The sequence below is a fragment of the Plectropomus leopardus genome, chromosome 7 (assembly GCF_008729295.1).
Source record: "Plectropomus leopardus isolate mb chromosome 7, YSFRI_Pleo_2.0, whole genome shotgun sequence".
In the NCBI taxonomy this organism is placed as follows: Eukaryota; Metazoa; Chordata; class Actinopteri; order Perciformes; family Serranidae; genus Plectropomus; species Plectropomus leopardus.
This window is the reverse complement of record NC_056469.1, coordinates 16,913,733-16,941,683: the sequence shown is the minus strand read 5'-3', so window position 1 is coordinate 16,941,683 and position 27,951 is coordinate 16,913,733. Positions and strand designations below refer to the sequence as shown.

General features: G+C 41.9%; 1 protein-coding gene across 2 annotated transcripts; it reads right to left on the bottom strand.

The window, feature by feature from the left end:
- Nucleotides 1-8: 8 nt before the first annotated feature.
- On the bottom strand, nucleotides 9-27,951 carry kmt2bb (lysine (K)-specific methyltransferase 2Bb). 2 transcript variants are annotated; one of them, XM_042490498.1, is made up of 36 exons: nucleotides 27,612-27,951; nucleotides 26,027-26,105; nucleotides 22,259-25,858; nucleotides 21,967-22,148; nucleotides 21,662-21,781; nucleotides 21,212-21,398; nucleotides 20,440-20,671; nucleotides 20,278-20,345; nucleotides 19,934-20,191; nucleotides 19,617-19,723; nucleotides 17,928-18,053; nucleotides 17,275-17,388; nucleotides 16,909-17,055; nucleotides 16,235-16,327; nucleotides 16,021-16,138; nucleotides 15,804-15,917; nucleotides 15,250-15,434; nucleotides 15,028-15,129; nucleotides 14,481-14,591; nucleotides 14,233-14,309; nucleotides 13,796-14,019; nucleotides 13,597-13,700; nucleotides 13,317-13,454; nucleotides 12,944-13,102; nucleotides 12,726-12,843; nucleotides 12,549-12,627; nucleotides 12,288-12,448; nucleotides 11,263-11,415; nucleotides 7,984-11,131; nucleotides 7,163-7,263; nucleotides 6,911-7,048; nucleotides 6,550-6,802; nucleotides 6,235-6,342; nucleotides 5,875-5,958; nucleotides 2,634-2,763; nucleotides 9-2,519 (listed from the first exon to the last, which is right to left on the bottom strand). In XM_042490498.1, exons 1-36 carry the CDS (start codon nucleotides 27,939-27,941, stop codon nucleotides 2,244-2,246), a joined length of 11,724 nt encoding a protein of 3,907 aa, XP_042346432.1. In that variant the 5' UTR covers nucleotides 27,942-27,951; the 3' UTR covers nucleotides 9-2,243. The 2 variants fall into 2 exon arrangements, with proteins under 2 accessions (XP_042346432.1, XP_042346433.1); XM_042490499.1 differs by having other exon boundaries at nucleotides 27,636-27,951.

Here is a 27,951-nt window from a genome sequence, read left to right as displayed (position 1 = left end):
TCTGTGTGTATATATAACATACAGCTTTCTTAACAGATTCTGGGAGAGATGGTCATGATAACTTCAGGTTTTGACTAGTGCTTTCCATCCTTCATTGCAAACACACACACAGACACACACACAGACACACACACACACACACACACACACAAAACGACACAGACGCACCCACATACACACACGCAGACACACTCACACTCACCAGCTCCGCAGGACATTAAAACCAAGCTTCTCTTTAAATTATCATCCTCTCTTTTTGCATCAGTATTCCCAAACATCTGTGTAAACAGCTGAGGTAGAATCCTTGCAAGGAGTTGGGAGTGACTCTGCTCTTGTTGTCAGCTAGGTGATTGACACAAGTTAATCTGGGCTCCATCCCAGTGATTGGACATGCAAGAGGGAAAGGGGGATTTAAGATAAAAAGTCAAAAACATAATGGACATTTGCTCTAAGAAGTTTGAAAAGGGTGAGGGGTAAAAGAAAAAAAAAGATGATCATGGACTTAGGGAGGCAAACAGTGCTCATTTTACTCTTGTGGCTGATTCTAAGACCGTCAGTAATCTACCATAACAAAAAGATAAAATAAAAATGATTCTTTAAAAATACCTGCTTTAGAACAATTTCTGTCATGAAGGCTTAAATGCATGACACAACTGCCCCAAAAGAAAATTCAAGTAAATTAGTGAAACAAAGGACATCAGCTGTAAACACAACAAAAGATACAAATGGGGGAGATCTCCTAATACACTAGACCGCCACCGTTTACACAAAGCACAACCTTTTACCAATAAAAATATAAATCAAAACATGAATAAATAGAACTACCAATTTGAACAGTGTGTGAATTAGATTACCCTCATCAGTGACGGCACTGATCATCGACTAAGAACAACATTAAACATCATTTTAAGGTGCTGAGTGCGTTCCCTCAGCTCCATTTCAGACTCTCTGTTTTCTGCAACATCTTCTGCAAAGTCTGTGCATCTTGTTCTTGGCCTGGTGCAGGAACTGAATGCACACACACGCAGTGGCAATGCTTTATACCACAATCTCCCTGATTAAGAGATAAACTGTAGCAGGTGTCACAAAGATGAAAATAGTTTTTTACGTTTGATGGTTATTTATGTGCAACTGTAGGGCAGCAACGTCTTATTGCAATAGGTAATGAGCATCTGCCATGAGAGTAATAAAAATATATATTAAAAAACTGATATTCACCACAACTCTTCACTTTTGGCTTGGGTAGTGTTTGCTACATACACTGTACATCAAGAGAGAAAAACACGTCTTAATGACACATTATGGATATGACACTGAAAACATCTATTTTTAAGTCAACACAGGAAGACAACATGTGACACACATACACCGATGATCTAAAGTGTGAAACGTAGCAGACACTTAACACTCCAATAAAGATAAGAGTACTGCTTGAGTGCATAAATTTAAGATTAATGGTCTCAGCAGGGTGAATAAACAGCAAAACTATTCCTGATTTGCGGGACATCTTTGTCCAACTAAAGACGTTAAAGACCTTACAAAGCTTAGCACCATGGTTGTTTTGTTATTCCCAGGAAAAATGAATCTAAAAAGAAAAAGTATTAACATGTTCAATGTCAGGTAAAACAGACAAAGGTTTGGGTGAATGTATGGCTCAAGAACTGACTTCACCACTGCATGGATGGGGCTATAATATTCCCATCACTGGAGGATGGAGCGATCATGATTACAAGTGTACAACAGACAGACGTACCCTCCCCCCCAAGAAATGAATAAAACGTATAAGGAATCTCTCAGAGCCTAGCTATAGGTTTTCAGCAATGATTCAAACAGATAAGGCTTGATGTGTGTTTCAAAGAAATTCTGTTGGTGTCGTCCATACTGATCCAGGAACCCCCCTTTCAGATAACATCTGGGTAAATGTTTTGCAGCAATGGAAACCAAAAACACTTCCTCCGCAGTATTTACTGTTCTGGTGCTGTGTTAGCTGCACGTCTGAACTCTTTCACAGGCAAAAGCAGAAACTTGCCAGATTTGACCTTCCTGCGCAGATCCAAGGCTCCTCTTCTACAATCTATAAAAATGTCCACATATCACTTCTCACCGGCCGAATATTCCCGACCGGTCTCATAGTGGCTAATTCCCCTTCTGTGCAGACAGCCTGCTGCCTCCCCGAGCCCAATCCACCTTAATTTAAGGCTTACAAGTAAACAGGATCCTCCCCTTTTCATACGAGAGATGTCTCAGTTGAGGAAACGCCGACATCGCCGGGCCCCACAGTTACAGTTGAGTTTGCTGCTGGCGTCTTCAATAGGGAACTTGTAGTCATAGGTGAGCTCCTCCCCCCTGTAGATCTTCCGAAGAGCAAAGATGACGATATGCTTCCGGCCTTCCACATTGATCACTCGAGAGTAGCAGTTAGGTTCACAGGAGTGGTTGATGAATCTCGCTGCGTTGCCGTGCATGGTTGCATCCACCACATCAAAGTCATCGATGCGAAACATGTAACAGCCGATACCCTGCAAAGGCAAAAATGTGACCTGTTGATTCATTTTCTTACCTTTCTTTAACTTTTATCCTCTGTTTTTGTAGACTCCATTACAATCAAAATGATCAAAGAAATGGAAACCCACCTTGCCATCGTAGTACTTCTCCCTTTTGTCAGTGAGCACTGAGCGGATGACGATGCCTGCGTATTCAATAACCATCTCCCCTGCCTCGATGTTCCTCTTGCAGAAAAGACCACGGCCATGGATAGCAGACCTGCGACAGTTTGGGTCAGAAAAATTCATTTGCTCTGACGCCAGCTGTTATGATGTGTAAACTGTGCCATGGAGTCTGTCAGGGTGCAGACTCAAACCAATTTCTGAATCAGATTTTTTGTCATCAAAAGCTTTTCCATGACTTTTCAACAACCCATAATAGTTTTTTTTTAAAGCTACCTACTCGCCCGACATTGTTCAGACATACTAGGATTCAAACTCTATTTATAATTTCAGCTGGCATACATGGAAGGAGAAATAGAGCGCAGGAAGAAAATAAAGAAACGTATATGATAGTAAACAAAGCATCACACGTCCACATATATTGGAGCGACATTATGTTGACAGCTACCTTATGTCAGTGGTCGGCAATGTCCGGCCCGCGGGCCAACATTGGCCCTCCAGCAATAGTATCTGGCCCGCCAGATTATTTTGATTATCTGATTTTTATAGACAGTCCCACAAATAGGCTATAATGTCCAAATAGAGAATCTACCCCCGTCTGAAGAATGCTGATTATACTTTTATCCATGTTGAAAGTGAGTGTGAATGACAGAGGCGGACACGGCGGGCTGCACTGTCGTGAACAGAGCCTGGTGCTGAATTAGCGACATGCAATGTGTGGTATGAAAAAAGTCACACCAGTTCAGTAAATCAAACAAAGGTCATTTAGTTTCATTTTATGAAAAACACTGACACCAAAATCAGCGCAAAAAAGCAGAATGTGACATAAATGACGCAGTGATGCAACTATCTGACGGACAGCTCATTATTGTTCAAACACAGACTGCACAGATTACCCTGAGTTATGCACCAGCTATGGAAAATCCATATGCCTGACGGAGACCACTGATACAAACTCCATGCACAGCATTTCCTTTCTGCAAGTAGCAGACCTTGCAGAAAGGTCTGCTACTCGGCGGTAATGATAGCATCCATTGACTTCCGTCTAATATTATAATCTTTGCACGTACCGACCGCTGCACTGCAGATAAGACACAGTCTTTCCTTTCATGAAACCAGGTAAGATGAACGCATTCTTGTCTTTCCATTCTTCAGTGAATGCCCTCTTTTCGCTGTCAACTTTCCTCTTTAGACTTTTTGATAGTGACATTTTGTCTTGCTAGGTAGCATGTTAAATGTTTAGCTAACTTCCCTCTGCACACAACGTAATATCGTACCTCCAGCATGCAAACAATATTTAAAAAACGCTACGTTCTACATGCGGAGTGGGGTCACCAATACCAAGAAATAATTCTGAGAGTAAACCTTATCAAATAGTTATTGGAATAAATTAGGCTCTGCTACATGGTCAGTCCAAGTGGTGATGTTTTGTGTGTAAAAAAGAAGCATTTTCAAAATTAAAATGATAGGCTACATGTTTAGTATTCTATTATGATAAGGGGAAATAAAACCAAGCTCATTTAGAGCATTTCATGACTTAATTCTATATACGAAATCCATGATTGGATTTCATAATGGGCCTATCCTTGTCCTCTGTTATTTCTTGAGTTATTTTCATCCATTCTCTGCATATCCTACACATGCGTGGCCTGTGTTGGTCTGTCGCACAGATCAGTTGCATTTTTTTTAATCAGTTCTTAAATTAGCTTTTGATTATGTTCTGGCCCTCCATTTAATTGTTTAGAAAAACTTACTTGCCAACCCCTGCCTTCTGTGGTAGGCTATCTACAGAGGACTACTGTCACAGTTTCATTATACACAAAACATTCCCTGACTTCCAAAACTTTCAGTGATTTTAATTAAACCCAACATCTTTTCAGGCCTTGAAAATGTGACTGTGAATTTCCCAGACTTTTCAAGTTTTTTCCATGACTGTGAGAAGCCTGTGTATTTTTTTCTAATTAAGGTATAAATGGGATCTAATACAATATGAGTATGAAGTTGTGACTTTTGAGCACACCAGGGTGGAAAAATAAAAGTGACATGCAACAATTAGTTTTTGACTCTGGTCAAAAATCTGAGTTCATGTCAGAAATTTTATTTGTACAATACTTTGTTTTCTGACCAAATACCTGCAATACTAATCACATTCCCATCACCCTCAGCTGTAGTTTGTGCTCTGTGCTTATCAGAAAATGCTAGCATTGTAATAGGGCTGGGCAATATGGAGAAAGAATTGCGACAATAATGTAAGGTTGACTTTTGGTGCTTTCACAAAAAACATTACACAGCGATTTATCTTTAACTGACTCAGTTTCCTCTGCCACTCCACCTACAAATGTTTTCCAATCCTTCCCACAGTTATTTTGTAACACTTGTGGATATCCTCCCAAAATGTTCTTCATGAATTATTGCAGGAGTTGCTTATTTGGCATGAACAGCAGTAAATTTTGAAAGAACTGCAATTGCAATTCAATTTCCATGATGCAGTCGATCCTGTAGAAGTTAAAAGCACCACAAGCAACCTTACACATTTCAATTGGCATAACTCTCTGTAATCTAGTAGTCATCCTACCACAAAACTCTCATTTTCCTTGAAAGGAGTTAGGTAGTCTTCAAAAATCTTGCTTCTCATCAGCATGAATATTGTCTTGTGCTGTTGGATGCTGATTATAACTCAGCATTTTCTTGGACCATGTTTGTAATGTTTTGGCTCTCTTCTGGTTCAGACACATCGATGGCATGGCCTGTTATGATATTCAGTTTCTTTTGTACATTTACCCAGAATACAAAGTGACAAAACTTATTGTAACTTGGTCCTAAAAATGTGAAATTCATGAAAGTGACCTGTATGCTGCAACACTGCACTTAACTTGTTATTTCTATTTTATTCATTTGTAATTTAGTCTTGTAGATACTGATATTGTGTATATTAATTTTTTTATACACTGACTTAATAGTGACCCTAAACATTTTACAGTATCTGTGACTGACGGTGACTGCAACTTCTTTTTTGAGTCACCCTTTAGCACTTGGGGATGTTTAGAAAATTCAGATTTTGCTTTACGATTTCATTGTTCCCACCCAAAATGTTAAAACCCAACAGACTTTGTTGTTGCCAGCTGGCCCTCCTCATTACCTTAATTAAAATATTTTTTGAGAATTACATATAATTCTGATTATTTTGCAAAAGTAGTTCTGTGCTGACCTGTACACGCCTACAGCCTCCTTGGACGTCCTTTCCAGGTGTCTGAAGCGCATGGCCATGGGCAACTCCAAACTAGTAGCCCGTCTAAGAGAAAGACCAGATAATAACTCACATGAAATATCCAAAAAGATTATTTTGACATTTTTAAGGTAAAATTGTCTCTTAAAAATACACAGTAGTTACCCTTCTATCTCAATGATTACCATTCCAGTTTCAATACCACACTGAAGACATATTAGTCAAAAGCAAAATGTTTGAGACACTCTTCTCTTTTTAATGAATGAAAAAGCAAAATGCTACTTCAAGTTTTATTGCATGTAAAACAAGGAAAAATATGCAACTAAAAAAATGAATTCTGACCTTGTGGACTTCAAAAGAACCTCATCTTCCTCATCATCGTAAGGCCCAATGTCAGGAAGTTGTCTATGCTGAGAAGCCAGGAAGTTAAACATGTCAAATGTGGACTTCCTGTTGACAGAAAAGAGAAAATGATATCAGGTTTAGATGAGTAAATAAAGTAAAATACCACAAAACATCGCACTTTTTTCATCACTTGTAATGCTATACCACCTGGGCTTTTTCCACCTACATTTAAACAAAAGGACAAGATAGTGGATTCAATAAAGACACAAGATCAATAAACAGGAGTGATCTGAGCTATAATGGTACACATACCTAAGGTACAGCTCAGAGCGTGCGCAACCACTGGGATTAACAGGGAGGTCATCATCCTGCGTGCACTGTTTGAAGAAGCGGAAGGCATGGCGTTGACAGCGGTGGGCTCCTTGAAGTTGCTCCAGCAAGAACACCACTGCATCATGAACCAGACCGAGCATACGGGCACCGGTAATCCTCTGAAAGGTCAGAGGTCTCAACCTTGCAATAGCTCGCGCCTCCTGCACCCCATCTATCACTGCTTTCCAAGCCACTGTAATGAGAGTTGAGAATTATGTGTAAAGCAAATACTATAGAGTTATTACATCAGATAATCTAAACAGTGTTTAAGGAATTATTTCTTTCACAGCATTGGCCTCACCTTCAATACTGTCTGCCTCTGCACTGAAACCATCATCACTGGTTATCTCAAATCTTAAGTGTGGCTGGTCTTTGTTAACGGGAAATTCCTCATCCTCACCAGACAGTGGTGATTCATCATCTGAGGTACAAGCAGCGCCTAAAAAAGTATAAATAAATACAGTCTGTATTTCAAACTGGTTTTGAATGTTGTGGCCACAATTTTGGCAAAGTCCATTAGTGGACGTTGGACATGATCAAAACTAAACAGTACCAGAGTATTTTTTCCAGTCAGTCAGGGTGCTGTGTCCCACTGGTTCCCATGCATGCTGTTTGCCTTGTTCGCCCCGAGACATGTAATCCAACGGCTCCGATCTGCGAAAGATACAAGATTCTCAAACACAAAACTGTAACAAATGCACTCAATGCAATATAGTCAATATACTGTAATATACTGGTTCCAGATCCTGCAATGGAACATTGATGCTATATTGTTCTAGCAAATCCAAAAACATGCCATTCAGAAAGCAAATAAATGCAAGTTGAATATGGAAGCTTAACTGACATTACTGAAAAAAAAACAGCATTGTTTATCAATTCTTGGCGAACTATGATAGGCTCTTCTTGCACAACCTCAGCTTTTACTTGTGTTATATATCAAGTGGGTCTTTTTTTCCCCATTTCTTGTCTTTGCTCCATTTCAAAGAAGAACATTGCCATTAAACAGTGCCAACCATTTGCTGGATTGAGCTTGTACATTGTGAGAATTTTCAGCTTGTCTTTATCCATCAAAGGTCTAGTGTGTAGGATTTAGTGACATCTAGTGGTAAGGTTGCAACATTGCAACAAAATTAAACTGACCAGTGTGCCAAGCCAGTGAGAGAACTACAGTGGCTGGCACAAACACATGAATGGTATCTAGAGCCAGTGTTTGGTAATAAACAACATGGCGAACTCCGCCAAATGAAAACATAGTTAGGCATATTATATTTTATTTCTGCCAATATATCCCTTTTAATCCTACACACTGGACCTTAAATTCACACTGAAAATTTGCATTATTTGCAGCCCTATTTTAGATGAATAAAATCTTACCCTGAGCTGTCAGAATCACTTATATGCTCCTCCTTTAACTGGTCTAGGTTCAGCACTCCTTTCACTGTTGGGGTCTTGATGCGGACTCCTGAGGCTCTGCTGGAGATGCTTGGGAAAGCAGGTCTGCGGCGCTCCTCCTCCTCACTGAGGGGCTCTGGTTTTAGGAAGTCAACTTTAGATTTCTTTGTGACAATACGGTCTGAAAGTGAAGACACTCTCTTCATGCGGACGTGGGTGCGAGGCCGGGCTGCGGGAGCTGGTGCTGGTGTTACTGGTGGAGGCTCTGGAGGTTCCGGTTCAATTAATAAGCCAGGTGGCAAAACCAGTGAGGAGGGGCTTAGGTTTCGGAGCCCACTCCACTTGGGGGTGTAGTTACTCGCCATCGCTTGATTAATAATTGCTTGAGCACTTTCAGCAGGAGTCATGGGAGGATTTTCGGTAGACGGAGCAGGCTGCCCGGAGGCCTTGGATGACTTCGATTTTTTGGTTGCACTAGAATCCTTCTTCTTCTTTGATTTTTTCTCTGGATTGGTTTCATCTTTTGGTGTTTTTGCACTCTTCCTGGGCTTCTTTGCATTAACTGATGCCACTGCACCGTTGCTATTGTGAGTGAGCAGCTGTGTGATTGTGGTTGGATTCTGAACTGCGGGTGTAACTGATGCAGGAACTGCTGTTGCAATAGTAGCCCCGGGGGGTGGAGCAGTCATATTACCAGCTGCTGCTAGTGTGGCTGACAGTGCATTGCTTTGCAAAAGGCTGGCAATCTGTGTGACACAGTTAAAGGAGGGCGAGCTGGGAGTGGGCAGCTGGAACGTGTTGCTTTCTGGGTTCTTGACGAAGATCTGCCCTAGGCGGTTTACCAGCAGGACATGTGGTGTCGGATCCACATTTGGACCTCCCACCTCCTTCACAGTAAGAATAGCATGTCCAGGTAAAGCCTGGGGAACCACTGGCTGCTGAGGCTCTAAAGCTGGCCTGGGTGTGGAAAAGTTGATGGAGATTGTGTGACCTGATGTCGCTTCCTTCTGCACAGATGAAGAACTGTAACCGTTCAAGATCACAGGGGCTGAGGTGGTTTGGGCCAGTGTTGGAGCTGCTGAACACTGTGTTGACAGTCCAGAAAGAGATGATATTGACGCAGAAGAAGAAACGATGGTGACAGCTGTGGAACCCAATGGCTGTGTTTGTGTGGAGTAGATAGGAAGAGAGACAGTTGCACATGTTCCTGCTGGGGGACAAATGCCTGATGTAGCTGACAGCACTGGATCATTTTGAGGGGCAACGTTTAGCAGTGTTTGTGTCATGTCTCCAACAGTACTGAGGGTGGTTAGTTTACTGGACAAAGGTCCCATGGATTGGAAGGTTGTTGCTTCTTGTGAAGATGTTACCGGCTGAAGTGTAATACTTGTTAGAGGAGGCTGGTTAAAACTTGGCAAACAGGAATACATCTGTAGAGAGTCTACAAGGCCTTGAGAGGGGGTTTGTACATCTGCAGACATTACAGGCGGAGGCTGAAGAAGATCCAGCAAGGCGCCCTGACTGTTATCAGCAGAGTTTGCTAATGACTGTGCCATTGAATTTGTTGATAAGTTGTTCAACACGGCAGAGTGGTTGCTGTCAGGCTCGGAGTTCAGGGGTTTACAAGCCTCAGACTGTTGGGCCTCGAGCGCTGTGCCTTCTAGCAAAGGAACCATCTCAGTTAAATGTGCACTAGTTTCACATCTCTCAAGCACAAGAGGTGTTCCAGAGGCAAATCCTAAAGTGGAACCCTGGAATAACTCCTCAGGAAAGGAGGTCTCAGGCACCTTTGTGAGTAAGTTAGGCAGAGAATCACAAACTGGAGTAGGAAGCACAGTCTCCTGATTTACTAAAGGAGTGCCAGAGCTTTGCTCTTTGAGGGGAGAGTTTCCTGCAATTTGTTGAGAAACAAATATCATGTTGTCCTCCTTCGAATGACTGGGATTGTGGGATTTTGTTGATTCTTGATGTGAACTCTCTGTAGGACTTTTGCTGGCAACTGAGATGGTGACGGATGAAGGATTGCTGTGCTTTTCATTGGATGACGCTTTGGGAAACAGGCTCTGAACAGCCTGTGTGCAGTTTGCAGTTTCTGATTGAGGGGTACTTTTATTATTTAAGCTTTTGGCTTGCAACTGAGCTTGACTAGAACCCTCAACTTTCTGGGCATCATCATTGGTCACTATACTTGCATCACTCTCTGTACCATCATCAACACCATCCAGCTGAGCCAGGGGCCGGGAGGAAGGGGAGGAGGGAGACTTGGAATGATCTTTTGAAGCAGGACAGCTGACTATTGTCCGTGAGAAGTCAAAATAGTGCTCCATATCATCATCTGAGGAAGTGTTCCCCAAGTCATCCCTGGCTGAGGCTGCAGACAGTGGCAGGTTGGCAACAAGGGTCTTCCTCTTGTGTACCTCTTGGGCTCTTCCCCAAAATTCCTCCTGATCATCGCCTTCCACCACTATTTGTCCCCCACAGTTCATTGCCACGCCTTCATTCAGGAGTGTCTCTTCAATCTCCAGTTCAGTTCTCATTTCTTGGCCCAGACTCACGTTGGGATCCTTGTGAAATGAACTGTAGGGGAATTCCTCTTCATCCTTCTGCTGGTCTAAATCTCCCTGGGGTGACGCACCATTTGCTGGAGAGACATCTTCAGGTTCTGGTGAAGCTAAGAAGTTGTGTGGTACCTCAACTGAGTCTGACTGGTTCAGATCAAATGAAAATCGATTTCTGGGTAGATGTGGTATGGATGGAGAGAACGAAAGACTTGGAGAGGGAAAGTTTGCTGCACTTTCCTGCCAGGGAGACTGGGGAAAGAAAGATGAGGTACAATGGGTCATTGTGTTTCCAGGACACCGGGCTGAGGAAGCACTTCTACCTCCGACTGAGCGGGGTGATGGAGAATTTATCAAGTTGTCTGAAGCACCAAGTGGAAAGAGTGGGGAAGGGGAAAGGGAAGACTTTCCGGCACGGAGGGTGATAGGTCCTGTCAGAGGGCCCAGAGGAGGGGGCGGCATGTGATTGCGGAGGCCTGTTGTCTGTGGGTGTGGGCTGTGGCGACGAACCCTTCGAGTATCCTCCAGATCACTTATGGTCAATATGTGGTGGGGTTTCAACTGGAGGGCTCCTGAGAAGAAATAAAAATGAAACAACAGCATGTGACTTGGCTGCTTTTGATCAGATCAACTGAGTTATTTGTTAGTGAGCTTAAATAATTATGAGAAAAATAAATAAAAATGAAGAAAATTTATATTTTACCTGGGGATGGCAGAGGTCGGGACAGTCCTCCAGCTGGTCTCCTGGGAATCTTTGGCCTTGCACCGTGGTCTGACTTGGGGGTAGGTCCTGGGATAAAGGCTTCTTCCGTTGGGGGTATGGATTCTGTTATATCAGTCTCTTGGGCTTCAGATTCTGAGGATTCATAGAGACAGATACAGTTTAGATAGATACTCTCATTTATCAGCGATCCAGACAAACCTTTTCAGTGGTGGCACTATTACTAACAAACACCAGCATAATGAAGAAAGGGTGTTTGATCACACCCTTTCTTCCCTTTCTTCATTATTGTTATCTCAATCATATAAATCCAATATTTACCAAAACTAAAGTACTTAAAAAAGTAGCTGCCTCTCTCTGTCCACAGTCACCACCCTTTAGCCTTGCTCCATGTTCCCCACTGACAGCACTATCTGATTGGTTATACATCACAAGTATTAGCCTGTCAACACTGAAGGCTGTCATGCCACAGACAGGCCAAAAGATTGGAGTTGCTACTCTAGTCAATGAGCAGAGCTGTGTGTCAAAAATAAGTCACAAGATATTACTGAGGTTGTAATAAATATTACAATCCTCTACACTCAGGTTGCAAAAACACACAATTTTGCTGCAGTGTTCTCTCATTAGTAAGAGCAGTTAATATCTGTAACTTCTGTTGTATGAATACAAGAACTGTGATGAGAGAAGGAGGGAGATAGTGCCTAGAAGAGATGTGACTCAATAACCACAGTTTATAAAAATCTCACACAATAGATGTATGTAACATGGACCTGCTGATGCGCATTTAACCTTTGTTAGATCCATTTATGAGTCAGCTGTCACTATTTGTCACCTTTGAGACTTCAGACTAAATCATGCACTCACATTTATGCAACCACATGAAATTTTAACTTGCACTCACAAAAAAAATTGGTCGCATATGTTATCATTTTGTTCAAAGGCAAGAGCCCTTAATTTAGTTAATCACTTCCTACAGCACAGCAGTTTTTCAGTAGCAAATTACACACCAGGTAGTGGGCAGGGGCTGTGAGCAATGGTGTGATTGTCTCCCTGGTCAGGCATCTCCTCAACAGGCTTCTCAAGGACAACGGGCCGTACCTCCCGCACTGTGCATGTGTATTTGCACCGGCGCATGGGATTAACTGTGCTCCAGTACCAACGAGTACATCTTAGGAAGGAAGAACACAGTTTTAACAGCGCTATTCATTCCATGTTGTAACTATGAGTTATTTATGTATTTACGCTTCAAAAGAAAAACTGCAACTTACTGAAAACCCACAGGAAACAGTTTTCCTTTGCTAGCTGAAAGTTCTGTCAGCACACCCAGTTGGTCAATCTGTAAGGAACCTGTGCAGTGACAATGTGAATAACAAGTATTAGTTAAACATATCAACATCTCAGTAAATGCCAAGGAGTAAAAAGGAAACTAAAATATGAGTACTTACCAATCATCAAGTTTATTAATTCTGGTTCCAGACCAGTCAAGAACTTTCTGCGGGGGCTGATACCCTCAAAGTCCACATATACTCTGCGGTTCACTTCAAATTCTTGACCAGTTATCATCTGCACAAAAAAAGAAAAACAAGTGATAATACAACCTAGAATCAAATTAAAAACCTTCCAAGTGATACATTCAGGGACAAGTCGGAGGAGCAGATTTTACCCTGCCACTGATGAGATGTCGGTGTTTGTAGCAGTAGACCTTCTTATCGTCCTGGAACACACAGTGACGAGAGCGAGCGCACATGAAGTGATAGTTGCTTTGACACGATGTCAGACAGCAGCCTACAGTCGCACCGGTCTGGTTGCAGCGTTCACATCGCTAAGAGGGGGTGAGGATTGATGGAATAAAGAAACAATCATTACTTAAAAGAATGCATATTTGTTCATGAGCAGATTACTCTATTGTTATTAGACTTCTATAAATTCTCAAACATTACAATTTACAAGTAATCAAACTCAGATTAATATTCTGTAGGAATACACATTTGTAAACTAACAGATAAATTGATTTATGAGTCAGATTAATAACCAACCATCAGGCGGCCCCTTGTGACAGCACTGTGTACATGTAGTAGCGAGCCGTTGTCCTCTTCAAACACCTCAGCTGACCACAGACAGCAGTTGACGTGAGCCCACTCATTCTGGCCCAGGTACAGCAACCTGCCAGCTTCCTGTGGAACAACACAGAAACAAGTGGTTAAACCCCTTGACTAACCAGTCAACACAATATGTATAGTATTTACAAGCAGTTTATTCTACAAGTTTGTTTTTTTAAAATACTCTATACATTTTTGTGGTTAATGCATCACTTACATTAGGCTTGAGGTCTCCATATTTTTGGCACAAAGAGCACTGTCTCTCATCATCCTTAGACCATCCGGTGTCTAAATCAGCTTTTGAAAGGCGGCCCCTTTTCCCTATATAAAATATACAGAGGTTAACACTTCACACGATTTTAAGAAATTACAAGTTGCCAATTCTATTATTGGTTCTCATGATCTGACAGCATTACCCTTGAATTTGAGCCTGACAGCCCTGCTGGTTTTGAAATGGTTTCGGCTTATTGGCTCCCCAGACAATGGAGAAACTGCCTCTTCCTCCTTTACTTCTAAGCTTTGTCCATTGTCCTCCTGCAGGAGCCCCAGTGGGGCCCTGGAAGAGAGCCTCTCCCTCTCCTGCCACTGGGCATAAACATGCTCTGTTGTTGGAGGATGAACAGCATGGGACAGCATCCCCCTAAAAAAAAAGAGAGAGATAGTTCAAAAGATGATGAATATTTCTTTTCATGCCATAGAAAAGAAAGCAGTGCTTGTGGCTTTCATGTGTATACAAGAACATCAAATACATAGTAATGATGGACTATCTCCCAAAATTACTTTTAAAAAAATCACAAAAAAAGAAAAACAAATATTATTATCATCGAAACAAGTAAAAAAAAATATTACTCACATTGGCAAGTCTTTGGTACATGGGTTCCACACCTTTGGGTCTTGGCTGTTGAACCAGTTAAATACCTCCTCAAGGAGCTAAAGACAAATATCGAATCAAGTAAATTATAAATACTAACTCACCAGCATTTATAAAACTATGACTTCACTAGCTTCACTTTGCAGTTTTTCACACTCCCATTTCAAAATAAATACGTTTATAAACAATTCAGTAATTTCTGCACAATTTTTTTTCTGATCATTCAGCACCTTTAGGTAGTAAGAGCGTGCCAAGGCAGTGGGTCGCTGCTCCTCTGGAAGATCCTCCTCTTGCTCAAGCCTCTTTCGCACCACTTGAACCACATCTTCATGGAACATTTTCTGAAAACAAACAAACATTTCATTGGTATTTATTAAGTAAGTCTGATTAGTTGGGTTTCTATCCTAATGTAGCACAAATCATAACAGAATTTTCAGAAATAAGAAAAAGACAATTAAAATGTATTTATTTAATTCCCCATCCACTACTGTTATGTCAGGAGAGGAGCTACAGTGGAACCTTACCCTTTTTGGTATTTACACTCTGTTTTATGCACAAATTGCAAAGACGTGGATGGAAACGCACCTACTGTTAGATGCATAGTGTCAAAAGTTTCTGACTTTGACGATGTTTTTGCTGAGGCCTTCTTGCCTCAACAATGCCTTTCAGTTCTTACTGACATTTATAAGTTCTGGAAGCCTCATAAAACTAAGGCTGACCGTTTTTCCTTTTAACTGAAGTGTGGCTCAAACACTGACTAAGCAGCTGTGTACTCACCAGCGTGGTATAAAGACCTTTGTCAAACTTCTTGCCTACAGCTCGGAGGTCGCAGGCTGGCTGTCCTTCAATCCCACTGTCCGGATCAACCAGCTTTTCACACTGCAGCAGAAACCAGAGCATATTTGACACATTGCATTTTACAAGAGTCAGTGTTGCATAAATACAAGTACTCCCACATAAACACATCATGTGACCAACTTCTTTTTCTGAATCTCTTACCTGTGAGCAGGTAACCAGGTGCTGAGTGAGGGTGGAGGAGAGCAAGCAAGCCAGCACCTTTTCCACCCCAGCCCTGAGCTCTATGTAGAGCAGCTCTCTCCAAGCACTGGGCTGGGTCACACTGCATGGCCGACATGAATACACGACACTCTCTGGCAAGCTGGACAGGATCTCATATAGCTCATCTGAAATTAATTTAAAGAAGAAAGTAATTTAGCTCATGCATTTCTAACCTAACTATGTTAACACATCTATGACATTTTTCAGCAGATCTTGTGCAGCTGCTGCATGTGTGAAGCATGGTCAGCAATACTAAGTAATAAGTAATAATAGGTTTCAGATATTCCCCTTTTTCTTCTCCCTGCTCACTACACTCTGATATTCTGATGCCCTTTGTTATTAAAACCTAACAAAAAACACCAAAACACCTAGGAACAAAAAATTCATAATGTAATGAGGTTTGACATGTCTTCAACAGTGTTAATGAGCACAAAGCTTTGATGCCATCACTTAGGGTATTTTTTATTCTCATGAAGATAAATAATCAAAATCACCTGTTAGATCTTCACACTTGGCATGTACCCAGTGGTTACATGTGCCACACTGCATCATCTGACTGTCATAGTCATTGTCCTCATAGCACTTGAAGCAGATTGGACAGTAGTTACCTTGGAGAAAGAGGCATTAAGAAAAGATTAGTGTCAATAAAGCGTGGCAATGTTGGAAGGAAAAAAAATTAGCTGACAGATCGATCATTACTTCTCCCCTCACCTAGCTCATAGAGTTTTGAACAGTCTGGACAAAGTCCTTTGTCATGGTTCCAGTCAGTGTCCCAACTCTTTCCCGGTGTGACGCCACAACTTTTACACCTGATGCATGTCATACAAACCTGCACAGAAACCAGCATATTATGGACCAGCACCAAGTGCATTTCAACCTCTGCAGGCTTGAAGTAAACATCCATGAACTTGAAACATGAGCCTACCCAAGCTTTCCTCTTCTTGTTTTGCTTTGGATAGTTGGGTCCCAGACAGGAAGGATGATAACAGTTCTGACATCGTTCACACTCCAACAATGTCTGAGGGAGACAAGAAATATTTAACGCCATGTTCAAACTGGGCGCAGCAAGTATGGGGGACCAGCAGTTATCTGGCCTTTCATACTGGAAGAGCGTTTCTCTGTACTGGTCAGCAAGCGACTCTACTCCTCTGCTCTTTTCTAATCACACGTATGTCTACTTGTGTGTGTGTTTGTGTGTGTGTCTGCTTGTCTATTCACAACTGATACATATGTGGAATAAGTCAGCATGGGATGCATATTTCATTTATAATAGTCAGATCATTCATTACTTATAATATATCATTTATATCCTTCATAATAGATTATCAGAGTGCTTTCTAGCCAGATTTGCTTGCGTGTTGCGGAAAAAATAGACCAGATGCTGAAACCTATTGCTATAGATTGAAAGCCAACTGCAAAGCTCTGGGCCATGGCACGTCCAATTGCTTAACATGGACACCGAAAGGAAGCAGGAAACACTCCACAGAAAATCGGTGCGCTTCCACATCCAGATCGAACTCAAAGTCATGCTTAATGTCCGAATGAAATTAACACTGGGATGTAAAATATAGCAAAAAAAGTTAAAATAACAGGCCGTACCTTTGAGTGCTTGTTTTTCCTGCCGCACACGTGGCAAAACTTGCAGCGACGACAGCACCAGTTTTCCTTGTTCTCCTCAGAGGGGCGGTCTGCTAATTCAAGGCAAAACTGGTGGAAGGGCTCACAGCATACTTGGCAATACAGCATCTGTAAAAAACAATTCATTAAAACATTTCAGTTCAAAATTGCCCTAAAATTATAAAAATCCTCTGCTCTGATGAGATTCATGCTTTTTTTAAATCTGCATTATTTTGTGTTATGTTTTACTAAATGACAACTGTAAGAACCTTGTCAGTCTCTAGCTTAATACACATTTAAGAAAGAAAGATTTCTATCATAATAGAGCAAATTGTTTGAAGTAGTTACCTCATGTTGCCCTTTACTGGCACAGAGAAAACAGACATAGGGTGGCATGAGCGGTGCAGAGGTCAGTATACTTAAACCACCCATATTCCAGACGTTTTCCAAAGTACAGTCCTCCTGAAAATGACGAAATTGGGAAGACAACATGATTTACAGCTGACAAAAGACTGCTCAAAGTAGTTACCAGGATAATACTTTGTCTGCTGACCAATATATTATGAGTGACTTTACATGTTAAGTTCTGGAGGAAGTGGTGAGGTAAACTGTGTAAACTGTTTTTTTATACATGGTTGTGTGTGTTAAAATGCTGTTCTCATGTCATAAAGCCTCATTGAAGAGATCTCTTGAAACACATAAATAACAATTAAACAGTGACCTCTAGTGGACAAAACAATCACATTACGTGAACAAGTAAATCACAATGGCTCTATGTGTGACTTTCTATTAAACACTGACATGCATTAACTTTCTGTGGAATGAAAAATAATGAACACATCAAATATGTTAAAATATTGTTATATGCTAACAGAATCATTGTGCATTGCATAGCTGTGGCACCAAATAAGAAATCTATAGTTTTGTAACCACTTAACAGCTTCATTTCAGAAATGTAATCACATCATAATGCCTGTCTTGTGTTACAAAAAGTGACCTACCTTGAAGTCAACCCTGATTTTGTGAGTAGGTTTTGAAGACTCAGCCTCTCTCTGCTCAAACCCATGGGCCAGGGCAGCCAGGACACTGGGAGGAGTCTGCTCCAAAGGACCCTGAGATGAGAGACCCTGAGAGACAACCATAACATGAATGTGGGCATAAATGGGCACACTTAAAGCTCTAATATACTTGCTTTTCACAATGCATCCTAATGGACACCATATATACCCTCAGTATATGATTAGGCCACATTGGGATTAATAAGATCACCCACAGTAACTGTTTTTACATTCTTTCATGCACTTTGTGATACACAGAAACCTTGGGCTATGGCGTACGTACAGAACTGTATTTACATGCAGTAAATGCCTTATTTCATTACTGAACTGGTGATAACTGCAGTGCAATTTCTGTGTTTATGTTCAATCACATTGTTTTTATTGAGTCATGATGGGGTTTGTGGTACAGTGGAGACTGCTTTACTAGATGTCTGTTACAAGAAGACGACAACAACTGAGTCTTTGGATGTTGTCTTCACTATCAATAATCTCCACAGGCATCAGAAATTTATAGGAGGAAATACAAACTGCCCATACTGACCCTCTGACCCTTCGCTAAGTCTGGCCCCTCGAATGAGCTTTGCATTGGCCAACCTCAATATTAGGCGACTATCAAACAAACAAACAATAGTCGCCGAGAGGCTAAACAGGGGAAAACTTTACCTGGCGGACGCGCTGGCTGTCCAATAAAAACATCTCTCGGGTGCTGATTTATGCGTATTTATTGCTGCTAAAAAACAATCGGTGAATGTTCCCATAGTCCATAAAAACAGCCAAAATGTCCTAAGATCATGCGGTCAGCAAAAGTACGACTTCCCCCTTCACCCTCTCAGTTCCCACATTCACCAGGTGAATAGGTGATTTCAATACTCAGCTGATGCACCACCACGTGACCCACCACCCTGTATGTAACCATGGCAACAAACCTTAAAACAATATTAGCTGGCGCCTACACTCAACCAGCATCTGACAACCATAGAGCTATGCTCTATTGACTCTCGTGCAGTTGTTCAGATTTCCTTCATTTTCAGGCTGGTATTGTGGATTTTTAGCTAGTCATGGTTAAACGTGCCTGGGGCAAGTGTAATAGTGGTACTGATTACCTGGAGAGGTTGGAAGGAGATATACGTTTCAGCCCTGTTCCAAAATCAAAGCCTGACAAGTGTACGTTTAGCTAACTACTGAATGTGCACTCATCAATTTCAGTTAAAATTGGAATAGCAGTCACACTGACCATGTGCTATTTTCTCTACCTTTTAAAAGTGACTTACATTCCCTCATAATGATCAGCTCAGACAGTTTTAGGTCCTTCTGTTAGTTATTCCAAGTAAAAGGGGCGGCAAATTTAAATGCGGAATAAGAGGGTTTCTCAGCTACACCATGCCAAAAGCTGGCAGTTAACAAACACAGTGTCTGGCATGTTCTCAGAGACAAATATGGCAGCTTGATGTCATAATAATGTGAAAATATGTTATTCAATGACAAATCAGTGTGCCCCTGCTGGCCAGCACACCTTTTTGCACAGTGTTGACACACATTAAGTGATAGAGCAAATCCTACATAAACTGCAACAGATGCAAGTTGTGTTGGCCAACCAGGGTATACGCACTGATTAAACTCAGAATTACCCACCTTCTCAGGTTTACGTCGAACGGGCGGTACACGGTGTGAACTGGACTTTCGATGTCTGACTTCTTCATCTGAAATGTCTCCAAGAAATCCATCCAGTGACACAAAGTCTTTAGGGGGCAAGAAAAACAAAATCTATTAGTAAGAGGCACGTCAAAAAGATTGATACTCTTACAAGCAAAAATATTTTAGTTTATAGAAATGTTTGCAAAGACTCATATGTAAGCGGATTCTATCTGTGGTTTTAAGAATAAAAAATAATCAACTAAAACATTTAGTAAACATCTACTTATGTTGCCTTGTTTCTGAGTGTTTATCACCTTGACTGAAACGGGATCCAGTGCCCCTTCTCCTGGCTGGTGAGGCAGAGCTTGAAAAAGCTTTGTCGTCTAGATCGGAGTCGTAGTCCACCAGGTCAAAGTAAACGCGAGGTTTCACAACGCGCTTTGGCTGCTTCCTTACTGTTGGACTATGACTGTCACCCTGGAGACCAGATGGCGAGTCTGCAGCACCCTCATTCCCTTCGTCATTACTTGAATGACCCCCACTGAGAGAGGATCGCCGTCGCTTGGAGGCACCTTAAAAAAAGAGGTGGCATATAGCTGACACACTGAATGACAGTATTACAGCAACATGAAGCTTCCATGCTCAAGTGCAAAATTACCTTTGGGCGCTGTTCTTCCGCTTAGTCTGCGTGCTTTTCTCTCCTCTATTTGATCACACCTCTTATAACTTGTGGTGAAAAAAGAAACAAAAAACAGATTCTTAATGATTATGAAACACCAGTCAGATAAACTACAAAAAAATTAAATAAAGGCCAACTTACACACAACACTGCCGCTTGGTATTGGGACCACCGAACTTTGGTTTGTCAAGGCAGTTCATGCACCTGCCACAGTCGTCCTCGTGGTTGCAGCCTTTGCATACTCCACACCTCCGTGAACGATACCCAAACGGCCCTAGTCCTTTCCGCTTCACAAAATTTGTCGGCTTCTTGACCTTGGTGACCTTTGGATCTGACAGCCCTGGACTGTCTGATTCAGAAGGGGACCCAATGTCTGCAACAAAAATGGACATTCATCAGTCACTTAAGTAGTTCATCTTTGGTTTCTGATCATTTGGTTGCACTACTTTGGGTTTGGATATTGTCTCACACATAGTAATTAACATCTTATTAACCAAAAGTGTTCCTGTATGTATACAAATCAAACAGAATCACAATAGCTAATGATAATCAAATCTCTACAATAGTAGCATTTAAAGGAAGAATATTTTAGGAATAAGCCATTTTTTTCATATCACCATCAGTGATATAGGGCTTGATTTACTGTGCATTTGTTTGCACTCTACAGATAAATGGGTCAAAATGGAAATTGAAAACAATAAAAATAATGAACAAGCATAGGATTGTAATGACTCATATATTATACAGACACATGTATCATAAATTATTATTTTTCAGTGCATCTGTCTGCTAAAGAAATAAATCTCTCTACAACTGTGTTTTCTGCCAGGACTGAGAAGCTGAAACTAGTACTACCACAATGTCTAATACTACTAATGAAAACAAATCAGTCTGCCAATCGGTTTACACTTACCTTTAGGGATAGCTGAAGGGGAAATGCCAGTTCTCTCATGCAGAGGCAAAGCGCTCAGTCTGGGAATGTCATCTGGTACCAAGGCTCGAGGCTGCCCCAACACCACCGATGCAGCACGGCACACATGCTTGATACGTGGACCTCCCGCTCTTCGAAACTCCTGGCACAGCGGAGAGATGAGCTGCGGCTGGAGAAAAATAAACATCAGATCAAGATGGAGGCAATGATCTTAATAGGCTGGCATTGACCAAGAATTCACATATCTTTTAAAAATCTGAATCATTGGCCATACGTTTTACTTAAGTATACTGAACAGAACATGTTTGCTCTTGCTAGGTTTGCAATTATAGCAAAGGGTTAATTAATAACAATAAACCAGTAAAACCAGACGGGAACAAGATTTGTAATTAGATCGACTTCTGCCTCGGGTCTATTGATTTAAACACTTACTTGTCCTTGAGGTGGCTCTGTCTTCACTGGAACTTCAGCATCAAGCTTAACCCTCTGCTTCCTCCTTTGTCTCTTAGAGGTCATGTCCCGGGACCTGGCACCAGTCGAGCCAGACAACAGCTATAGGGTTAAAAAAAAAAACAAGGCATCAATCCAAGCCTCAGAAAACTCATTTCAAGTCATTCAAAAGACTTCAGGAGCTTTGCTCCGTCTATGACAGGTACTATTACATAGACTTTATCTAATAATGAACAGTTAAGGCGTACAGTGACTGAGATCATGTGCTTGTGGTGATCATGATTTACCCCAGATGACTTGAGCTGTTTCTGCTGGTCAATCTTAATGAGCTGGACCTTGGCTTTCCTGAGGAGATTGAACATTCTTTTATTTGCACCAGTGAGGCGCGCTCTTTGTGAAGCTCCCTTCTCCACGGCTCCAGGATAATCGCTTTCACCTGTGCCTGAGTTCTGTTGTGACTGCAGCTCTCCTGTGGATATAAAGCAGTATATGCCAAAATGTGGTCCGTTTTAAGTGATGAAGCTAATACTGTTTGCTGATCATCAAACAATTTAATGCTTTTTAAAAAATGTTGCTTACCTGAGTGAAGTTGGGCAGTGTCTTCCCCTGTTAAACCCTCTTCTTTCCCGTGCTGAAATGTATGGGACTTGGAGTTCATAGTTCGAACACACACAGACACTTTTCTCACTACTCCAGGAGAATCAAGGTCCTCTATCTTGAGCTTGGACTTGCTCTTCTCTGCATTTGTATTCCGTTGCCTGAGACTGATGCTCATGGCCTCATCATCGAGTCCTTCTGCTAAATCGACAGGAGGCTGAGGAGGTTTGCTCACACAGTCTGTCTCTGTTGTGTTTTTACTTTTGGGAAGTCCCATCTGCGCCTTTTTTAACCTTTGATAAATCTTGAGGTGAGCTGCTTGTTTATTAAACTTCGGGGAACTTTTCTTTTTCTGGGCATCTGGGAGGTCAGTAGATACTTCTGTGGGCTTATCAACTGGTGAAGTTAAAAACTGATCCTCATATTTGTCCTCTGAAGTTTTGTCCAGTGTATACATTTCCTCGCTTGACTCTTCTGGCAACGGCCACTTGAAAGCAGAATTCTTAACAGATTTCTTCTTTTCAATTTTGCCACCTTTTTTCTCACAAAACAGGCTGTCAGCTATATCAATGTCATCATTTAGGTCCTGAGCTGAAAACAGATCAACATCCAATTGAGCTTCACTTAATATATCCTCCTCATCAACCGGCAGGATAGGGGATATTGCTCTGCCCATCCCATCATCTCGCCTCTTTCCAGGGCGCATTTGCAAGCCCATTTGTAAACCCTTCTTTGGTGAGTTTCTTCGAGGCAATACCGACATTCCAACATCATCCATAAACCTTTGCGGGGTCTTGATCACTCGTGAGGATCTGGCACTTACAACAGGCATAATGAAGTGCTTGATGTTTTTCACAAACTTTGATTTACCGGGCTGGGCATCTACAACATCTGCTCGTCCCCCATCCACTAATGTGTCTGTTTCTTCCTGCTTCAAACTATCACTGTCAAGCCCTATTTCCATCAGCTTAGAAATTATTTTAGACTGTGGTTTTGGCCTTTTCGACCCAATAAAATGCAAGCCTGGAGGTCTTTTTTTGCACTTTTTTTGTACTCCAATAAGTTTTGGGGTTGGTGTAATAGCTGCCAATGGGGTGGAAATGTCACTTTCTTCCTCAACAATTTTCTGACTTTCGGATGATTTAAGTGGAGCAAACTTCCCATCTCTGCCCCTGTGCCTGTGTTTCTGACGCTGCCCAATCAAACTTTTACGCCTCTTTTTTACTTTCTTGAGGGATTTCTTTTGTAGGCACAATGGTTTTGGATCGCTTGCTTGATTTTCTTCTACCAAAGGAGGTTGACTATCTATTAACTGAATTTCAGCTTCCTCTTTTACCGGTGGCTGTATCAGCTCCTGTTCCACTGACACATTGTCCTGCTTTGCCTCAGGCAGGGTGCAATCTTTTGTTTCTGATTGACCGACTTCTGTTACTAAAGGCTGCGTATTTTCCTTTAGCACATCTGCAATTGTAGCTTCAACCATAGCCAACTCTGTGTTGACTGTAGCCAACTCTGTGTTGACTGTAGCCAACTCTGTGTTGACTGTAGCCAACTCTGTGATGACAGCAGTTTCTGGAGCGACACCAGCCTTCTTCCTCTGAACAGACCTCTTTTTCCCGAGCTTATTATTTCTACATCTTTTAGGTTTGGAAGGCACAGGCAACGGTTGGACCTCTTCAATCTGTGGTTCTACCTCATTGTCCACCTTCTGTGGAGAAACTTCAACTGGCACCGTTGAGGGGTCGTCAGCAATTTTTGAGGAATCCTCAACAGAAACTTCAGTGGAGATTACACTGGTCACTTGTGAGGGCTCCTCAGCCAAATCCTGAATGGGATTTTCAGGAAGACCATGTGAGTGGGAATCTTCAGTTGAAACCTGAACAGACTCTTCAACGTGCACCTGCGGCGTATCTTCATCCTGTGGACTCGTTCTAAGCCTCCGTTTCGGAGTGGTTACAGGCTTATGACCAACAGATTTTGGTTGTGGGGAATCACAGCTTAATGTCCTCCTCCTTAGTCTCCTTGTTGGTGTGACTTCAGTATCCACACATGATGATTTATCCTCATTAACTTCACTAAGCTCTTTCAAAACATCCTCTTTCTTTTCAGACAGAGGACTAACTTGCTGAATTAAAAAGGACGGCTTTGAGCTTTTGTGTTTCCCAGGAGAGGAGACCTTCTTGATCTGAAGAGGTGGAACTTTGCCACAATCCGTTTTTGTCGTTTCTTGAGGAGGTGTCTCATTTTCTTGTTCCTGTTCAACTTCTACCTGTGACGTGGACTTGTCCTCAACTGACACGTCATCCGTGTTTTGGAAACCCTTCTCATTATTGTCCAAGCTTTTACTCTCTTGTGGGGCTGAGTTATCGGGTTTAGATGTTTTATCCATTGCCTCTAAATTCTTGTTGGCACTGGTGTCACACAAAGTGGACCGGTCCGCTTCACTCACATTCATCTCTGTTACTTTGACAGTGTTTTCAGCACCCTGCTTCTGGCTTTCTCCTTTCACTAATGTTAAAGTCCAGATAAATTTTTTTCGATGTTTTTTCTTCCGTGTTGAGTTCTTCCCACTGGCCTGTGCATCATATTTTGGGTTTCTGATCTTTATCAACTTTAAACTTGGGACTCGCATTTCCTCATTTATCAAAGGCAAACTGTCCTTGGATTGCACAGCTAAATGATCAGTCTCTGTGGGTGATGGACCATGGTTCTCTGGCACTGTAGCATCTTTATTCAGCCTCCTGCTTTGCCTTCGTCTGTCCTTTCTCACTGATGGCTTGGTCTCCACCGTTTGAGAAACTTCTGGCTTTGACGTCACCAGATTGGCGTCACTTTTACTCAGACTTTCTGGTTCAGCTGCACTGCCTGAGACTTTTTTAGTGAGTGGGTTAGTAACTCTATTGCTCCTACGAATGACTTGTTGTTTAACTTCAGAACATTGCTCTGTTACAACTTCCTTATGCTTTAATTTCTTTGCACTCGTTTTCGGCTCCACAGTCTCGCTCTCTTTTACAGTGTTAAGTCTGTCGGCTGATTTTGTCTCTTTTGATTTTTGGTCATCAACCACAATTTTGGCGCCAGTCTGGCCAACTGGCTCTGTTGTCTTTGAAGCAGATCTCCCACGCCTCCTTGCAGGTGCAGCCCCCCCTCCCTTATCTTCTGTGCCATGTTTATCCTCATGAGGTTCAGTTTTTAATTTGACATGAGCACTGGAAATCTGGTCACCCTGAATGTCCTTGGCTTTGGGCTGATCCTGAATTCCTTTTACCTTCAACTTCTTTGCAGATTTTTTATGAGGCTCCTTTACAGTTTTCACTTTCTTTTTGGCCACCAACTTTATGGTAATCCTTGGTGCTGCTGATGAGGCTCCGCTTTTGGTGGACTGTCGATCCATAGTGTTTTTTCGTTTTGAACCTTTTCTGCTGTCCTTTGCGGGCTCTGCTTCAGGATATAAGCCATGTGTTTCCTCCAAAGATTTTACATCCTTTACAGGATCAGGTGGAGTAATATCTGGATCCACTGCTGGCGTTTTAAACGGTAGCTTCTCAATTTGTCGTTTAGATTTTGTGTTGACAGCTTCACCTACAAAACAAAAAGATTTTAAATATTACAAAAAATCCACAGCTCCTCTAATGAGTGCAAAAATGGGAATAGAAAAATACCCTCTTTTATGTCATGTTATGTGCTTAGTCCAAATGTGTGTATTGTTTAGAATTACAATATATGGTGCAGTGATACATTTTTCTTTACCTTTGGAAGGGTTTTGTCGTGACCATACAGAACCTTTGGAGCCTTTTCTCTCAGCTTCAAATCCTCTGAAGTCATCTCCCTTGAAAAATAAAAACAGATATTTAACACTTGAGGTAAAGTCACACCTCTGCTGGAGGCCACCAAACCATTCTAAAAAAAAAATCAAAACACTAAAATGTTTTAGTTTACAGTATCAATTTTGTATTGCAGAGCACAGCATTAACTGTATCCACAACAATAAAGATGGAGGAACACTGAAAATGCCTCTGAAAGTTCATTATGAAGAATTGACAAATGTCAAGCACAATGATTTTATCAAAACACACACACACATTCATCTTAGCATGGTGGACCAACAGCTATGTCAAATAATAATAAATTACTTGTTTGGTTAAAACTTCACAGCAATAATAGCAATGACAGACAATGGACAGTTTCTTTACATTCAAACTAAATCTTTTCATACATCTCAGCTACAATGCATTAAACATGAGCAGGGCCTGACTGCTGGGGGGGACTCTTCCTGAACTTTTCGTGATGCAGTTACATGCAATTACTAGATCACATACCACCTCATGCAAGTTCAGAAATTTGTAACCTTAATATGAATCACACTCGAACAGTTAGGACACCTACACTACCTACAAAACACTGCAGGAGAAGTTCGGTTTGTAATTACGATTCCCTCCAACTACTGTACATCTCCCACATGCCTGCAGATGTGACCTGAACGCCTGCAAACCGCTCCACTCTTATGAATCAGGGTTACACATTAACATCTCATGTGCATAGTAACGGGCGATGTGAACTTACATGTGTAATGTAATAGTTGGGAGAATTCAGATCTAACAACAGGGGTGCAACTAGCTTTGGTACACTTCTGCACCACCATTTAAACATGTCGTGTTTAGTAACATTAGCTAGCAGTTAGCAACCTCCTCCACTCGAAAGCATTTAAATTATCGTCTGTTCCGTCTGCAAAAAAAGCGGGCAGAATTAAAACTTAGACCGACAGGGAAAGTCCTATGAGGTTTGTGTGTGCTGTCTTATCTAAACAAGTTAAGCAGACTACTCTGCCCGCATCTGGACAGCGTATGAAAACAGAGCAGTTAGCCGTTAGCCGAGGCGCTAGCCCTCCCGTTCTTTGTGTTCGCTACTATTAGCGAGTTGCTACTCTGGCCCGATAACGAGCGGGCCATAGATGAAATAATTACGATCCCTGTTTACAAATTGGCGAAGTCACTCACTAGCATTTCAAAAAATACATTAGTGATATTTTTAAACTCCATTCTTTTAACCAGACGTTACACAAACTCAATTGAGGGAGCAGTGCTAACGTTACTTCCCTGCTGCTATGTTGAAGTGGTGTTTTGTGTTGCGGCTGTTCGTTAAATGTCATGGGAAGCTACACTATGCTAACAGTAGTTAGCATGAAATGTTGCTACAAATGAAGCTAAAGTTAGCCTAGCGAAGGGATGTTGACATTTCTCCATGGTACTAGCCAGTCACACTGCTCTGGACAGCACTCATTCTCGCACACTGAACAATCACACAAAATGTGAAGAGATGAAATAAAGATACTAACTCCTGGGTCGGTTTGGGACCTCACCTCTTCACTCCCACTAGAGCTGTATCCAGCCTGGCCAAGGGTCTGGTGGCTCGCCTCTATCCCGAGTAAGCGCAAGTGAGACTGGTCTTCGTTTAACGATAGGACCAGGTTTGCGGGCCTTGGCCCTCCGTTAGTCACATCATCAGCTTCTAAGCCTGATCGTCCGAGTTGCCATCGCTTCTCGGAGCGCAAACGACTGCGGGACGACCAAGGCCGACCGGGGAAACGACCTCTGGCCGTAGCGGTTCCACCTTGGCCTCCTACGGCAGCCGCGGTTGCTGATCCGCATCCCGCTGCCGCCATCATTGCTTCAACA